The 18,189-nt window shown below is 58.7% G+C and overlaps 1 protein-coding gene across 1 annotated transcript in view; it reads left to right on the top strand.

Moving 5' to 3' along the window:
• The window catches only part of LOC150002398 (uncharacterized), a 31,427-nt gene extending 13,458 nt beyond the window's left edge, over window positions 1-17,969 (top strand). Inside the window, exons 4-6 of the mRNA XM_090286925.1 lie at window positions 16,020-16,109; window positions 17,341-17,449; window positions 17,581-17,969. Coding sequence (XP_090143051.1) covers window positions 16,020-16,109; window positions 17,341-17,449; window positions 17,581-17,649 — 268 coding nt within the window. The 3' untranslated portion in view covers window positions 17,650-17,969. The remainder of the gene's footprint in view (window positions 1-16,019; window positions 16,110-17,340; window positions 17,450-17,580) is intronic.
• The last annotated feature ends 220 nt before the right edge of the window (window positions 17,970-18,189 follow it).

Below are 18,189 nucleotides of genomic sequence, written 5' to 3' on the forward strand. Positions count from 1 at the left end.
GACATGAGCACCTCCTGAGCCGTGAAACAACCCAGTGGCGCCATCCCTCAGCTCCGCGTGGACCTGCGTTCTCTGTGGGTCTCTGGTTGTCCCAGAACAAGCTGGAAGCTTTAGCCTCAGGGGAGGGAACCAGGGGCCGACAGCCTTGGCGTCTGTGCCCAGGGACCCCCTCCCACGGCCTGGCCCCCTTCCCTGGTGAGAGCACACAGGACATTCTGGAAGCCATCATGTCCACTTCATCACGGAACGCTCAGCTCACCTGTGATGTGCTCGTGGACACGGGAGGGGGTTTTGCGGCGAACGTTGGTCTGTCTGTGCCGCCTCTGCTTTTCAAGGCGGCCAGGAGGGGAGAAGATGGAGGCGCGTCGTGGGGGGCGGGGGCGAAAATTGTGTTCGTTGTCCTGTGGCAGGAGCTGATCTTCGAGAACAGAGCCATGTTCTTACCTGTGCCTGAACGGTGCGTGGGGATTTGTTAGGGTACGGACTGCGTCAGTGTGCCGAGTACCGGTCGTCAGTTTTATTGGTCCTCCTGGTGTGTGTATTCCTTCCCTCTGGTTCCTTAACCAGACACCTACTGATGGGAATTTGTAATCCGCCCATTTTGGTGGTGTTCATTAGCAATCGAATTCCATGGCTTTATGTGTACATAATCTACCTGTGATTTATTCAGTCTGTTGCTTCTTTTTTGCTTGTTTTTTTAATTCTCATTCGAGGATATGTTTACTTTTTTTAAAAAAAAGATTTTATTTATTTAGAGAGAGAGGAAGGGTGAATAAAGAAAGGGAGAGAAACATCAGTGTGTGGTTGCCTCTTGCACGCCCCCAAAGGGGGACCTGACCCGAAACCCAGGCCTGTGCCCTGACTGGGAATCGAACCGGCGACCCTCTGGTTTACAGGCTGGTGCTCAGTCCACTGAGCCACACCAGTCAGGGCAGGATATGTTTATTGATTTCTGGGAACCAAACCCACCGCCTAGGCATGTGCTCCGACCGGGGATTGAACCTGTAACCTTTTGGTGTACTGGGAAGACACTCCAACCAACGCAGCCACCCGGCCAGGGCTGTCTGTTCCTTCTCAGACTTAGCTATGCAAGAGCTCCTTCTCATTTGTCCCGGTAAAACTTCTACTTGCATACCAAACTGTATTTAAAATAACACACTGCTTTTTCTTCTAAGCCGTCAAGTACTTAGTGAGCTTCTAGTCCACAGGAGCACGGTACTGAGCCGAAATGATATCAGTTCCAACCAGAAGTTTGCAAGCCTTTCCTCAGAGCAGCCCCATGGGGAGGAAATGCGAGGTTTCCGCTCACCTCTTCCTGTCCTGAGTTCTCTTCCCTACGACTCCCTCCTTAGAGGCCAGGAGGCCTGGAGATTCTAGGCTGGGGTTTATTGATTAAGTCGAAGAGCAGTGTAAGGCTCATTATATTAACGTTCTCATCAGCAGTTTTCCCCGCATCCTTGGAGATGATCAGCAGGCCCCACTGAGTTTGAGTTAGTGAATCCTTCACACTCGCCGGCGCACAGGGGAAAACGCTTGCTTGGGCTTCTGCACGGACAAAAATATGTGCAGGAATTATGGCCTGCCTTCGGTATAGTCAGAGCACCTTCCTCCCTTAGCGTGGGAGGCAAGGGAGCAGGTCTTCCCCAACTGTTATAGAACACCTTTCGGAGCTGGAGGCTATCGGATGAAGATGAAGTAGTTAGCATGCAGGACCTCATTCAGAGCAGGAATATATCTACAGATAATTGTAAGCGCCTAGGAAGACTTGATGGGAAATATATTGATAATACAATTTTTCTTTTGAAAGGGGTTGTAATGATGGCAAATTTGGTTGAATAATTAAATTAATAAGAACAATTTGATTCCAACACAGGCCTTTTAAGGATATCCAGAGGTAATAATGTCTGTCTTGCCAACTGAAGAGGTTTTAAAAGACCATATCCGGCCACCTGCCCGCTCTTTATGGGTGCAGGAGTGACCTTTAGATTAAGATGCGTTTAGACACGTCCTCTCTGAAAATACTGGACACGAAACAAGCATGACATAGTTTGTGACAATGTCCTTACTTTACTGTTGTAGAGAAAACATGTTATAGAATGGTCCATAAAACAGGGCTTTTTACATTTGGGGAGATACAACTCCCAGATCTGTGTTAAAGCGTTTAGAACGGCGTCTCCAGAGCCAGAGGCAGGTCAGTCCGGAAAGCATGTCTGTGTCCTTCACCCGTGACGAGGGCATGTGGCCACTGGTGCCCGGGAGGCGGGTGGTCCACATGGAGCGGCCTGGCTTTGGGGCATCTCCCGCACTGTGCATGGTGGGTGGGTCACTCAGTCCTCAGCCACAGTGTCCTTGCCTTATCTGCAACGTGGGGCCAATGACATCTGTCAGTCCTGACGAGGACGTTGGGAGTGGTAATGACAGGACCCGCAGAAAGCTTCCGGCACCCAGCAGGGCCCATGTAGCACGTGCTGGTCCCCTGGGGCGTGTGAGCTTTGACACTGACTGATGTGCCTGGTGATGCTGGTGGGGACTTGTTGGGGGCTGTGCGCCCATTAAGGACTGGATGTCCGGGTGCCCCCGATACTCCTGCTGGAGCCCCGCCCCCAGCGATGGTGACGGAGGCGGTTTTAAGCCTCACAGCAGAGCGCCCATCAGAGGAGACACAGGGTCCCTGAGGAAGTCCGGGGAGTCCCGCTCTGGGGCAAGGCTGAGCCTCACCCTCTGTCGTCTGGCCCCTCTGGGCGACCTCAAGGTGGGTCCTTTCAGGAGAGCCGGGCCCTGCGCAGTGCATCTTCAGGAAGGGAACCACCAGTCGTGACCTTGCACCCTTTCCAAGGTCAGAAAGTCCCAGGAACACCTTCGTCAGAGTGAGTGGCCTGGGGAGGTGGTTTGTCCAGGCCACAGAGCTGATGAGTGGCGGAGCGGGGCCAGAGCGGGTCTTCTGGGCCCTGGGCAGGGGGTGGGCGCCCAGGTGGCGTGGGGAGCTGGGGCGGAGGAGCTGGGTCAGCGTGTCTGAGCCCCATGCGCAGGACGCCGGCGCCCGGTGAGCGTGCCCTGTCCGGGAGCCCAGGTTGAAGGGCCTGCGTTCATCTTCGATGCTCACGGCCACGGAGGGACCTGCTGTCCTTAGTGTCCCTGCTGTTCAGAAGCGCAGACCGAGAACTTGCCCACACAACAGGGTGGCAGGTGGCCCCGCCAGCGGCGAGTGTCTGCGGCTCTGATCCCAGCTGGTCCGGGCTGGGTACCAGCCATGTGACGGGGAGGCCGTGGCCGTCGGGGCCACAAGCGTCCAGGTGGGTGCTGGGTCCCAGGTCCCACTGGCCAGGGCGGGGCTTCGAGTGTCCTCTCGACGAGGTCACACTGGCCTGGCTGGGTCAGGGTCTTCGAACAGGTGCATTCTGTGTTCACCACGAACAAAGGCACCCTGGAGCACTGAGCAGGGCCTCTGCCTGCTGGGGTTCCCACCCCTCACTGCCCGCCTGCCAGGGCGATTCCAGGTGAGGACGGCCAGTGCTCCGTGCAGCCATCTTGGGGCGTGCGACCCCCACGCTGCTGTGACGAGGACCTGTGCCGAGCTGTGGCCGTGGAGAGCCGGGCAAGGCAGGGAGTTGGCAGAGGGTGATGGCGTCAGGAGCTGGGAGCCCAGCCAAGGAGGGGACAGCACAGGGCCAGCGTGTGGGGGGGTCCGGCTGCTTGTTCCCCAGATCTCCTGCCGCCTGGGCACCCAAGAGCAGTGTGGGGGGGGGGGGGGGCGTGTCCGGGCACCTGCTGGAGCATTCGGGGCTCTGGGATGGGAGACGCCCTCAGGGTCGTCCGAAGGTGACAGCACCTTGGACGTTTTAAAGAAGCTAGAGGAGGGACCCTTGAGGGCTAGTGTGGCTCAGGGAGGGGGGCGGGGGGACCTCCCGCGCCGTGACTGTCACATGGGACATGGGTGTTGCAGGGCCCTGTCATCTTTAGAGGACTTTCAAAACACTGAACGCAATTTATTAAAAAGTGTTTTGTGAAATATTAATTTCCCGAGAGGTTTCGCTATATTACTCTAATTGTCTTTCCTTGACTGGCTAATTTTTTAAATAGCAGTTTTAGAAAACAGAGATCTAGACATCTCGAGACGAGACGTGTCTCGGAGGGAAAACGCCTTTCCGAGAGGTTTGTAATCTCTCCGTCTGGGTTTATATATTACCCTTCTACTGACACGACTTTTTGATTAATATTGTGTAGAACATTCCTTAATGCATCAGCAGAATTAATTATGCAGAAACATTCAGGCCGCCCAGACGTGCTATTGATGAAATGACGTTTTATTGACAAAATGACAGTTTAATGCCTGGCTTTCCTGAAGCGGCAGAGCTAATCGATGGCCTCAATTCTGGGAGCGAACCTGCCAGGGGAGGACGACGTCTGTCTGTCCGGCCCGCGTGGCCCGCGGAGGTCAGCCGGGGCCCGAGGCCTGCCCGGCACGTTTCCGTACAGCGGGGAGTCAGGGTAGCCTTCGCGTGATCCTGCGGCCTGTTCCACCCCCGCGTGGAATTGACCTGCGTGATATCACGCTGGGCTTCTTTTGTAAAAGTCTGCAGTTCACACCTTGTGCTGGCTCAGGCTTGCTCTGCCCTGCTTTGTGGTTTGAATTTGTCCCGATAAAAACGGATAGGTTAAAATCCCAACCCCCAGTCCCTTGGAGCGTGACCTTCCTTAGAAAGTGGGACTTTACGGGTGACCAAGTGAGGATGAGTCACTAGGGTGGGTCCTCATCCAGTGTGACGGGAGTCCTTGTGCAAAGGGGGACACAGCTGTGCCCACAGGGAGAAGCCGTGTGGGGACCGGGGCTCTGCTGCCACAAATGAAGGGGCCCTGGACGTGGGGAGTGAGGTCGGAGGCAGCCTGCTTCCCGGTCGGCCCATGGGCCTCGCAGGCCTGGGCCCCGGCACCGTGACGCAGTGTTTGTTGCTGAAGCCACACGGCCCAGGGCAGTCTGTTCCCGCAGCCCTAGAGGACGGCCACGGCCAGGCCAAACCATGAGGGTTTTTCTGCCGATTTGCACTTGGAGACACAGAATCCGGGGCCCTGTGGAAGGTGTGGTCGCGTGGGCTTTGCTGTGGGTGGCCGTCCTGTGACCCGGTGGCCCCGGGGGCATGCCCCCCCCTCACCCCCGCCCCAGCGGCACCTCCCTGCACTCGTGTGGCAAGCATGGCTGCTCTTCATTTCGGAGGGGGCGCGGGTGCGGGTAAGTGACTGCCGGGCTCGGAAGTGCCTCCTCTGCCGCTGGCGAGGCTGGGCCAGCGTGGGCACTAGCGAGCCCACAGTCACAGGGCGGCCCCCGAGGCTGTCCCCCTCAGGGACAGAGAGTGAGCCCTTCCCGCGCTGTGCCTGGGGTCAGGAGCAGGTCAGGAGCCGCTGCGCGCTGGCATCTGGCTGCACATGCTGGTTCCGGGCCGGGCTCAGAGGCCGCGGCCAAGATCGGCCTCCCGGGAGCACTATGCTAATTGGCAATTTCAGCAGAGAGGCCTCGGCGCGCGTGGGGACCGTTCCCAGCTCCGGCTGCACCCGCGCGGTGCCGCGGGCATTTATCAGAAGGGCCACACGTGTGTTCATCATTATTAGCGAGGCTGCCAACGTTACTTTCGTCATTTCTCCATTATCCGGGTCGATGGTTGGGCTGGCAGGTCCTCTGGCCTTGACTTCCGCTCCGATCCTCTGGGATCCAGGCCCAACTCAGGGCCTGGCGCCTGCCCTGAGGGGTATGGGGAGGGGACTGGTCGGGTGGGCGTCCACTGGCCACTGCGCCCCCTCCACTCCCACAGGTGGGCACTGGACCCTCGGTGCAGACCCAGGTCTCCTGCCCGGTTAGTTCTAGTCCTCGAAATGCCGCTCAGCTGAGCTGGGCCTCGTCTCAGGATCCGCGCGGCCTGGAAGAGCGGTCGTACCTGCGCTGGGAGATGTGCTTCTGGAGACCCTCTCTGCCTGAGGGGAAGTCCTGCTGTCCACGTTGTCCTCGCTGCCTCATGAATGGTGGCAGAGAAGGTGCTAGAAGGTGGTCACCTTTGGTTCCTTGAAGTCAGGCTCGCTTGAGTTGGGGCTCCTTGTCCAATGATTGCTGGCATCCACATCAAATGTCCTGCTCTGAGTCTGGGTTTCCAGGCCCAGCTTCGGAGCCCCCCAGGGCGTCTGCTTGCTCTGGGCAGCCATAGAGGGATAAAGCCCAGCTCCACCCACTCGCGGAAGGGCCGCAGACCCTCGGGTCACGTGACCCAGTGTCACACCCGCTGGGCGCAGTGATGACAACTGAACAGGCTGGGCGGCTTCACCACCGCGTCTGGTATTGAGAAGCCTTGTTGGAAGGAGACGGTCAGCCTCCTGCAGGCCTGCAGCTGCCTCCGGGATCCCCCCGACCCGACCGGGGCCGGTCACAGATTCTGTGCCCACGTGAGGACAGGTACTACCTCATGTGTTTCTCCTTCTTTAGTTAGCGAAGAGGTTGCCCTTTAAAAAAATGTGTCCATCACCAGCCATTTGTATTTCCCCTTAGAGAACGTCCTTGGCTCTTTTTTTGGTAATGGTTTCTGGGAGGTATAATTTGCACAAAATAAGCACTCACCTAGAAAGTATACAACTTGATAAGTTTTTTTTAAAGATCTATTTATCTAAAGATTTTATTTATTTATTTAGAGGGGAAGGGAAGGAGAAAGAGAGAGAGGGAAACATCCATGTGTGGTTGCCTCTCCCGCGCCCCCAACGGTGGGGGCGGGGGCCTGGCCCGCAACCCAGGCAGGTGCCCTGACTGGGAGTCGAACCGGCGACCCTTTGGTTTGCAGGCCAGTGCTCGGTCCACTGAGCCACACCAGCCAGGGCAGAGGGTGTATTCATTTAGAAGTTTGAGGGCTAATTCCAAACTGCACACCGAAGAGACTTACTGGCTCAGCCCTGCACCAGCCCCGCGCTAAGGGCTTGTTTCTCTGCCCCCCACCCCCGCCCCAGACAGCATCTTGCCCATCAGGCAGGTAAGAAACAGGTCACAGCTCATTGGAGCCATGGGATCTTTCCACACGTATAAAACCCTGTGTGTTCCCTCAGGCTGGGATACAGCCTCTTGACTCCCTGACTTTTCATCATAAAATGGTGATCATGAGCAGTTGCTCCCCCATCTCCATGGCAATGAAATCAGGACGCTCAAGGCATGTCTATTACCTGATGGTCTAACTGTGGACCCAGACTCAGGGTCCGTGAAACAAGAAGATGTAGAATTTTGTCACATAGAGTGTTGGGAATCGGGTCCATTAGAAAGGGCAGGGTCCGTCCCTTTGAGGACAGCAAAGCAGTGGATGAATTAACTGATCCTTCACTGAGGGTCCACTGGGGCTGCCCTGGAGAGTCCAGCGGTCATTTACTTCCTTGAGGGTCCCCTCCTGGGGGCAGGTAGGCGGTCTCTCCCCGGGCCCCATCGCCATCCCTGCCTCCCCCGGGATGTTGGGAAACCCTGATGCTGTTTCCACTCCTGCATGAAGCCTCTTTCTCTGCCTGAGGGTCCTCTGTCTCCTGGCAGCTTCCCTCCGTAGCCACCCCCACCCCCACCCCGCCCCGGTAATTCCTAAGAAATAGGGAGCCCAGCCAGCACCTCTACTCCTTGTCCTCCTCGGTTTCCAGTTTCCAGGGTCCACCTCCTGAAAGAAACCCACCCTCGGGTCCCATTTGCAAGCAGGTGCTTCCTTTAGGTTGAAATTGTGGACAGTGTGTGGAAGCCGTTCTTCAGGTGATTAAGTTAAAAGGTTCCTTCTGGTGCACAGAACGCGCCGCGGCCTCTCCAGTGATGATTGGATCTCGGTTCTGGCTCTTGCGTCTTCCTCTGTGGGCCTGGTGGGAACTACAGGGAAGGTCCCCGCCTGAGACGCAAGAAAGCCCATGCGAGGACTCCCTCCTGTGTGTGGCTTCTCCTCCCACGCTTTACAGGGAGGGCGCCCCAGGGCCCCTCAGGGCTGCGCCCATCCCCATCAGCAGGCGGCCGGCATCAGTCCATCGGTGGTGCGTGCAGGGAACCCGCCGCCTTTGATCCGAGGTTGTTTACCTGCCCCGGGTCGGCAATAATTCCTCAAACAATAGCACAGCTCGGGAGCTATCAGAGGCCAGATCTGCCTTCACCAGAGGCACCTGCAGATGGTTTAAGAGGCTGTGTACATTAAAACGCCCATAAATCACGGAGACGCACCCGCCAGCGGGGAGAGAAACTCATCCCGCATCCCACCCGAGGGGCTGTTTCTCCAGGGCCGGGGGCTCCCACCTCGGGGAGGGGGCGTCCACAGACAACGCTGCATCCTGGGGGGCAGCTCAGGGGAAAGAACCCAACCAACCCCCAACACGTAAGAGCTTTATGGTGGTAAGATGTCTCGGGGCCAGCGGTTCAGGACGGAGAATTTATAAACATATTTCAACACTTGGCAGGATTTCAGCATCATTTGCTGGGGCTCCTGATGCAGGGGGATGCCTCCCCAAGTCTCTGCAGAGGGATGAGGAAGAAAGGAGCGGCTCCCTGTGCGCACACGTGAATTCACAGCCCCCCACATGCCGCTTCCCAAACTAAGTCGTTGGGCCTCCCGGGCCAGCGGGCGTGCCGGGCCGGGCCCAGAGCCCGGAGGAGCCACGGCCGCCCCCGCGCCTGCCTCTCTGGCACCCAAGGTCACTGTCTCTGCAACCCTCTCCTTTGGAAGGGAAACCGCTGATGCATTTAAGTTCAGTCCTCATTTGATTTCCATTTGCAAATGAACAGGAATGATTCCCTCCACTTACCCTTGGTGATTAACCGCTGGCCGTCAACACGGCACAAACAAATGAGCCTGCCCCAGTTTTCAACCTCAGGCTAGGACACTGCCAGGGTTACCCCTGGGGCTGCGGGCCGGAGGGCGCGCACAGGCGGTCTGGCGGGTTCTCCCTGGGCTCTCTTCAGTTATTAGACCTGCTCTGGGTTCTTCCAAGTGGGCAATCACCATGGAGCCTGGCTTTCACAGAGGACCCGGCTGGCTGGCTGGCTGGCGGGCACTGGGGGGAAGAAATCGGGGGGCAGGGGGTGCTGTATGATGTCTGCGCCGGGGCATTGAGAAGGGTCAGACCACTGTGGCTCTCTGGGAACCCGGCTCTTCCCTACTGACCGTGGAATTGTCAGGACAGTTTCTGGGTGGTCTCGGGGTGGCCCCTCTCCCCGGGGTGCCTCTCAGCTGCTCCCCACTTCTCTCAGAGCAAGAACACTGCATCCAGAGCTTTCTCAGACTGTAGCTGAGGGACCCGGGGACATTTGTCTGGGAAAGAGACAAGGAACTCCACCTCCAGGTGCACGGAGTCCACCCACTAAACAGATTTGACCTTGGGGTGCGGGGTTCCACTCGCAATATTCAGGCCATGGCAAGCATTCTGTCCTCGCCTGGGTCCCCCAAGGGGCGAGGGGAGGCGGGGGGCAGACGCGGGGTTGGAGGGGGAGGGTTCGAGGAAGGGAGGTCACCTGATGACCACGGATGGAAAAGGAGCCACCAGGCTGGGGCTGGGGCGAGGGTGGGGGCGGCAGGTGTCACAGTGCCGTGTGCACATTTCAAACAATCCATCCGACTGACGTAGAGGCGGCCGATGCGCACGTGGGAAGCTGGTCAACATCGCCGGCCGCTGGAGCTTGGAGGGGGAAGCCTCGGTGAGAAGTCCCGGCACCCCCGTCAGAGCGGCTCAGGCGAGAAATCGCCATCGAACCCAAAGGCTAACAAGGGTGCTACGCGCATGTGTCCCTGTGCTCTCCTGGTGGGGGGTCCCGCTGGGGACGCAGCTTGGAGGGTCCTCCTGACGCCGAGAAGGGGCTTCTCCCACAGCCCAGCAAGGTTGCTCTTGGGCGTGTGTTCCAGAGAAACGAACACGCGTTTTCACCCAGAAACGGGCATACAGATATTTATAGCAGCTTCGTCTGTAATGGCCCCGTACTGGAAACTCCCTGGAGTCCCAGCTACGTTACCCTGCCCGGTCCGCGGGGACCAGGCAACAGGACTTAGCGACAAAGAGAAACTAGGTGTTGGTACACTTGCCACGGGGGAACTGGGGAAACTGCGTGTCGGCTGCACGCTGTTTGGGAGGGGGCGGGGCGGGGCCGCAGGAAGGGGTCTTGTAGGCATGACCCAGTTAACGATCTTGGTGGTGGCTCCATGAAGCTACACGCGTGATAGTCAGACACTCGCCTGCACACACATGAACGCATGTGTGACTGGCGGCACCTGAGCAAGCTCGGTGGGTTGTACTGTATCCGTTTGCTGGTTTGAATGTTTGCTGCAGCAATGGCAGCTGGCCACACTGGGGGAGGCTGAGGGAGGGGTGCACGGGACCCCCGTCCATCTCTTTGCTGTCAGGCTTCGTGGGGGTGAGCCGTGAGCGTGCGTGGACGGGTGCGGCCGTGGGAGCTGGGGGCGGAGGGGGTGCAGGGCAGCAGACCCGGGCGCATGGAGGCCCCGCTGCGGCCCCTCCCGGAGGCCACCCCTGCCCGGCCCCGCCACGGCTGGGCGTCTCTCCCCGCCCTTGGCCCCCTCTTACCTCACACTCATCACCCCAAGGCCTACCCGACTTTTTTTTTTTTTTCAAAATTGTGTTTCTGAATCTGGATGGCGGTGGCCAGGCGGAATGGAGGTCAGAGGTTAGGGGCGCAGAAAGGCCGCCGAAGGAGAACGTTCGTGTGCCTTCGGGGGGATGGGAATGTCCGCAGGAGAGTCGCTCGCGGGGGGGCGGGGGGGGGGCGGTCACTCCCTGCAGGGCACCGAGAGCGCACGTCCGGTGGGCAGCAGGCGCGGAGCTCAGGCCCGGACACGTGCGCCCGGAAGCGCCCTCAGGCCCTTGCTCTCCCTCCTCCTCCTCGTCTCCTCGTCCGGGGCACTGCGACAGCCGCCCCCACGGACCCGCCCCTCCCCCCTGCAGCCGGCTTCTCCCTCCCGGTGCGGGGCGCCCAGGCGACGCTGCTGAGTGTCTGCTTAAGTGACCAGGAGCCGAGGCGGGGCTGTGAGGTCGCCGAAATGAGGGGCTGGCGGCCTTTTTGTACTTTTCCCCAGACGGTGGGGAGAGGCGGCCGAGGGGCGCCAGCGGGCCCAGAGCATGTTGGCACCGCGGGCACGCGGGGCGGTGGCCCCTGTGGTCCACGGGCGGTGGCGGGGCACACGGGGTGACGGAGTCAGCGCGGGGCTTCGACGGGGGCGGGGGGCAGCGGCGAGTGTCCGGGCCTGGAGCCGCCCTGAGCAGCCGCAGAGCCGCGCTGGGGCCGCCTTTCGGCCCAGGGCTACACCCGCTGCCCCCCACCTCCCCAGCCGCCCCATCAATTCACGGGATCCGGCGACCCTTACGCAGCGGGCTGACCGGCTGGGTGTCAGGGCCTGCTTTGCCGAGAGAGGCTCCCGAGTGGCGCGTCCCTTCCTCCGCGCCGCGGGGCAGCTCAGGGGGCCGGCGGGGGCGCCCCCGTGGCCCGAGTCCTGCGGCCCCCAGCGGCGGGGGGAGGCTGAGCGCCCCGCGCGTCCTGCCCCGTGTCCCCGGCAGACAAGATTTACTGAAGCCCGGCGAACCCTGGTTCAACCTTGCCCGCAGGTTCTGAGTGCTCCTCTCGTCGCAGGCGTTTGACTAAAAGCCCTTCCCAAGAACCCGCTCCTGCGGGCGCGCGGCCAGCAATTAATGAAAGATGATAAAATAATAAAAGAAGTAATACATTAACTATATTATCCTTGCCCATTTGGGCAGCCCTTTCATTATATCCTCCGTAGGCACAGCCTCCAGAAGCCTCGGAACGGCCCCGTTACTGCCGTCTGCGACGGCTGGCGCGCCCGCGCATTAGCAGGCTCCCGACACACGGACGTGGCCCCCTTCGCGGGGGGCTTCACTGCCGACGCTGGGGGCCGGGGGTGGGGGTGTCGCCTCCGCACGGGCCCCCCTCTGTCCAGGGAGGAAGCCGAGGGAGGGCTTGGCACGATGGGATTCGCTTTTGGACTCGGAGCCTCCGAAAGAGATGGGTTTGCTAATTAAGAGAAATGAGGCAATTGGCCTCCGTCTCTAATTTGCTTAAGGAACAATTTGATCTAGAAGCTTCGTGTCCCCGCGGAGACTTATAATTTCCAGGTCACGGTCCTCCATGGGCACGACTGAGGCCTTTCGTACGCGGAGCTGCAGGCCTTAGGGGACACACCGGTGCCTTCTGTCGCCGCCGCTGCCCTGGGACGGTCCCCCCACCCTCCACGCTCGCTTCAGCCAACTCCTGAATGCCCGTCGGGTTGGAAGGCCTCGGCCAGGCCCTTCCTCAGGAAGGAGCTCTGATTCTGCAGGAAGGGACCAAGACAGCGGCTCTCCAGAGCCTCTCTGGCACCTGCACGGCCGTGTGACACAGTCCTGACCAACGGGACTTGAGTAGAAGTATGGAGAGACTCCTGGGCAAGCTTATGTGACCGTGTGACACAGGTGTGACCAATGAGGTGCCAGGAGAACTCTGGGTGTGCTTTCTGGGGAAGCTCAGCCAGCCTGACAGAGGAAGCACTTCCCTCCCCGTTTTCCTCTTCCCCCTCCCTCCCCTCTCGCCCTTCCCTTCTTCCTGTCTGGCAGGAGGGCAGATGTGCCCTGGACCGGCCACCTGGGCCTCAAAAGCCCCGGGTGGGAGGCCTGAGTCTGGAATCTCCCCCATCAGGGAGGAAGGAGCAGAGAGACGGAAGGAGCTGGGTCTCTGGTAGCATTTTTGAGCGGTTGCACCTGCGCACGTCCCCTCTCTATGTCCCCTGTGTCTGGTAACAAGAGAGGGTCCCCAGGCGTTGGAGACACTGCGCGGCAGGTTTTCTGATCTCGCCAGGGAGAGACCTGGGCCTTCTGAGATTGGATCGGACCTGGGACCGGGTGTCAGCTGGGCCCACTCTGCTGGAAACCTGGTTCTCCTGGCCTCCGTCCCTCCTGCCCCGCCGCCCTCGTCCCAGGCTGGCCTGGCGATAACTGACCTCGGGAGCCCTTGACCGGGACTGCCGCTGGGGTCCTCTCCATGCCCGCCTCTCGTCCTGGGGTCCCAGCCCCGGCTTCTGCGCCCAGCCTGGCTGTGTTGTTAAGGGCGGCACAGCCCACCCTCCATCCCGGCCTTCCCCAGCGGCTGGCCCGTCCCAAAGCCAAGCTGTAGGCTGAGCGGACAGTGGGGAAGGGGCAGAAGGCCCAGAGCGCGGCAGCGGGTGTTCAGGCCCACGCCGGACCCCCCTCGCAGGGACACTGCCGCGGCTTCCGGTGGCTTCCGTCCTCGCTAAGCCCTCAGTCTGGGGACGTGGCTTGCTTTGCTGAGCTCATCACAGGAAAGAAATGAGCCTTTAAAAGAAACAGAAGGCCGGCCGGGCGGCAGAAAAGGGCTACTGCGCCCCAGTGGCGGTGGCATCACTTGGGGTCTCAGGCCAGCGTGGTGAGGACAGGAGGAAGGCTGTGTGAACTGCACACATCTCAAAGGGTGTCTCTTCACATTGTTTCCCTGCTGTTTTATCAAGAGCTCAGTTTTCTCTGCAACGGAGTTACTCATCCCTTTGCCTAATTGTACTTCAGGTTCTTGGAAACAGAATGTCATTTCGGTTGTGACTCCGACGTGACAGCTTTCTGGGGCAAGGCCGGGCTGGGTTGCTCTCCGTTCCTCGCGGCAGCTGGCTGCTCTCCTGCCCCTGCCCCGCTGCGTCTCCTCTTAAGTCTCGGCTGAGGCGGGACACGTAGGACTGAGGTGCAGTGGCCAAGAGGCTCCTGGCAAAGTCAAGGTCAGGAGCCGAAGCGGTCAGGCAGTCATTGCCAGGCGAGCTCGGGAACAGGGGTGGCCAGGAATAGGAAGGGAATCCAGGGGATAAGAAGAGAGCGAAGGCCTTTCCAAACTCCAGGTGCCTCCCTGCCCCTCCGTTCTCCCATGACCTTCTGGAATAGTCTTTCTCTCTGCTGGCTCCTTGCGTTTACCTTTGCCTCTGACCCTTTGCCATGACCTTGCTGAGCTCAGACCTCACCTTCCCGGCCAGCCACAGACAGCGGCCCCTCTGTGTTAGAGGAACCCACGTGATCTTGGCTATGCTGCTAAAATGTGGTTGTTCTGACCTTGACCTGGCTGTGACGCCAGTGAGCACCTCGAGAGCTGAGCACGGGGGTCCAAGCTGGCACCCTGAGCCCCTTGGAAAGCCCTTGCCCCCAGAGCGGGGCTGGGCTGCGGAGGACACACGAGCTCAGGCCCAGGGCTTGCACCCAGAGAACAGAACGGCATAAACACAAGTTGCAAGAAGCAAAGGTCCTCGTTGTCAAGCTGCTTAAGCGGACTCCTTCCGCGCCATGGACTTGCTCCCTGGAAAAACGGTGACGTCTGTGCCATCTGCTGAAGTCCTGTGAGCAGTAATTCTTACCTGTCCTCTTTTATTCCTTTTTGTTCTGATCTTGGAAGAAACCCTCCTCACCTTTCAATTTAGAGATTTTATATGATTCACTATGGAAACCAAAAGCTTTGCCAGATGGGAACTGGAATGTCAATTAATTGTCAATTCATCACATTGAGTAATTGATTAATTGGCACATGTTAATCTGTAAATCAGTGGTAATAAATGACTTGGGTTTTAATCTTGACCTTCAGAGTGCTCAAACTCTTCAAATTGCCACTGTTCTTGCGGGAAAATGACTGATGAAGCTACGTTCCTCCCATAATTTTTGTTGCTCCTAAAATTTCTATGTGATTGAGAGCCGCAGGAGGGCCTGGACACCGGCTCTGCCCAGACAGCGGGTGGGAGCGTGTGGGACCCAGCCACGTGTGGCTGGGGCTGGGTGCACATTTCCGCCGGTATTTGCTTTTTGTTGGTGGTGTTTTGCAAACCTAGTCCCATAAAATCATGTGCCCCCACGGGCAGCCCTGGCCCTCATCCCGCGTGTCTTTACTGCTCATTCCAGCTGTCCTGGGACTGGAGTGTGCCCCTCTCCGTGCCCATCATGCAGCCAGGTGGAGATCCATGCTAGGAAGCTCTCTCCCTCACCAGGGTCTGGCGGTCACAGGACGATGTTGCGTGAATGCTGCACAGCCTCCGCGTGGCTTGGTTCTCACTGCCTTTGCGGGTCCTGCCTCTCCACCTATGGGAAGTCACCTGGATGTCCCTGAGGGTTTTCTCACCAGTAAAATGAGAATAATATTGTTTACATCACAGGACAGATTTGAAAATTAGCAGGTGAACACACATTTAGGAAATATAGCATTCTGTACGTGTATTTATAAATTAGGTCCTGTTGATACTTGTGTGGTGCTTCTGGGAGTTCTGGCAGAATTCGTGGCTCTGCTGGGAACCCCCAACTGTGGGGTCATCAGCGCTGGGGGCCTTCTGACCACTATCCTCCAGCGGGGTCAGCGTGGTGCTGTGGACTTGGCCAGGCCCTCAGCACCATGCGATTAAGCACCAAGGTACCATGTGTCCCTTCCCAGGCTGACCATGGTGTCTGATGCAGCCTTCCCCGACCCGGTGAGGTCCCAGCAGCCCAGCAAGGGGGCAGAGGCCCGGCCCACACGCAGGTACACACACATCCACACATGCCCCCAGACATACACACACCCATAGATATACACACACCCATAGATGCACACACACCCATAGATATACACACCCACAGATACACACACACCCACAGACGCACACGCTGACATCCACATGCACACTATACCTGCACACACACACATATATCAGGAGAGAAAACAAATGTGGCAAAAAAAATTAACGATTGGTGAATCTGGGCGTTTACTACAGCAGTAGTTTAGTTTTCTCTTGGGTCTGGACACCTAGACATGGACGAGAGGGGAAATGGAAAACGAATCACGTGGCCCGCTGTTCGTCTGCAGTGAAACCAGGAAGTAGACGTGCATTCAAATTTCTATTTAAATTCCCTCCTCGACTCCTCTAAGCTGCTGTAACTTACTATACACACACACACACGCACGTTTGAGTACATATTTGAGAATATATATATTCTGTCATTTGCACGTTGCTCTAGCCCTTTGCTTCCTTTTTCAGGTGCCTGGGGACCTTCAGCTCCTGGGAGGAAGGCTGTGCTGAGAATTTTCTGGAGCTGACGGTGGACTGGCTGCAGAGCAGAAGCTGCAGGTTAGAAAATCTGCCAGGATCGCCACTGTTTCTCTGAGGCTCAGCTTAGCACAAACGCGGCGTGATGTTCTCCCCCACAGATGACAAGGGTTAGTCCCCGAGTCTGGCCACCCAAGGGAAAGCAGGACCCTCCCCTGAGCCACCCATGCTGAGTGCTGGCCGGTGTGGGGGAATGTTGGTGGTCCCCGGAGCTCAGCTCTGTGGGATTCCTCTCCTGTGCCTTTGCCTTCGCAGAGATGCTCATTTGTAGCCAGTGTGATAGAAGCTTGAAGAATACACCTGAACATTCTGGAACATTTTCAGTTTGATTCTTCCCGAGGCTGAGAAATCTTGGTGTCTTAGATAACCCTAGACAGCTCCGTTCCAGAGGCGTTTTGTATTTTAGCTAAGAACTTGGAGAGACTGTCCCTCTAGCCACAGGTGTCATAGGCCTCCCGGTCACTTGTGTTGATGGACAGGGGGGCGAGGGAAAAGGTTGCACAGCACACACGCACACGCGTGCACACACTAACATGCACACTCATGCACGCGCACACACAAACAGACGCACACACTTATGCACACACAAACACGCACGCACGAGCACACGCGCATGCACAAACACACATGCGCGCACATGCACGCGTGTACACGCTAACACACCCACAGTCATGCATGCGCACAAACACACACTTATGCACACACACAAACACGCACGCACGAGCACACGTGTACACACGCGCGTGCACAAACACACACATGCGCACACGCGCACGCGTGCACACACTAACACGCGCACACATACACGCACACACGTATGCACACACACAAACACGCACGAGCACACACGCGTGCACAAACACACATGCACTTACACACACGCACACACGAGCACGCGCGCACGCACACATGCGCACACACAAACACGCACGCACTTACGCAGGCACGAGCACGTGCGCACACACACATGCACTTACACATGCACGCACTAACATGCACACACATGCACATGCACACGCGCGCACACACGTGCACACACTAACACGCACACACAAACACACGCACTTATGCGCACACACGCGCACACATATGCGCACACGCACGCACGCACACATGCGCACACACAAACGCACACGCGCGCACACCCTGGCCGCCAGCCCCGAGGACTCCCACTCAGGTCCCCCCTCCTCACAGCACTTTCTGCCTGAATGAAGCCAACAGCTCCTCTCATTCATTTCCTTTGCGGAGCCAGACAGCCGGAGGGAGACGTGTTTCCTTTGACGGCGTCGGCTCGCTCCGCTGCATCTCTGCCCTCAGTGCACACGCAGAGGAGAGAACAGCGCCCACAAACGGCTCAGCAGGTGGGAAAACGAGTGCTCGCGGAACTTGGCCCGGTTTTAACTTTTCCTAGCGGCTCCCTCCCCTCAGCCCCGAGAGGCTGCGGGGTGCGTGAGGCCGACGACCTGGACCCCACGTCCTTTCCGATCCACAGTGCGAGCCGCGCGGGGTGCGGGCCCGGACACGTGGGGATGAGCGTGTGCGCACGGTGGCCCTGAGCTGATGGAGGCCCCCCCGCTGATGCCACAGCTTCCCCGGGGAGGCCCCGCATTGGCGTCATGGCCCTGCACCAAGGCCGCCTCACTGTCCTGGAGAAAAACGGGGAGACACCGGCGCAGAACCCCAGCCCGAGCCCCACAGGCGGGTGAGGGGCCTGCAGTCAGAGCCTCCGACAGTGTTTGCACCCTCATTTGCCGGACGTGCTCTGGGAGCAGCGGACAGATGGCTCCCCGGGCCTCTGGTGGAGAAGGGACTGCAGGGAGGGCTTTGTTTTCTTCCTGGGACATCAGCTGCGCTGCCTCACATGGGACCCCTCACACCGGGGCAGGGGGTGGGGAGCATGTCCGGTGGGGAGGGAGACCCCCTCAGAGCTCCGGGCTGCTGGTTCTCAACTGCTTCCTCCCCTCAGATGCACTTGGGGGCTAAGAGCATTGTCCGCGGGTGTGGGGGTTTCCAAGGGGCCGTGCAAGGGAGTGCTGGGAAGACGACTTACCCGTCTGTTTGAGAGGGAAAGGGGTCCAGGTCAGTATTGGGGGAGCAGGGG

This window comes from Furipterus horrens, unplaced genomic scaffold (assembly GCF_987537825.1).
Source record: "Furipterus horrens unplaced genomic scaffold, mFurHor1.1.pri manual_scaffold_9, whole genome shotgun sequence".
Taxonomy (NCBI): Eukaryota; Metazoa; Chordata; class Mammalia; order Chiroptera; family Furipteridae; genus Furipterus; species Furipterus horrens.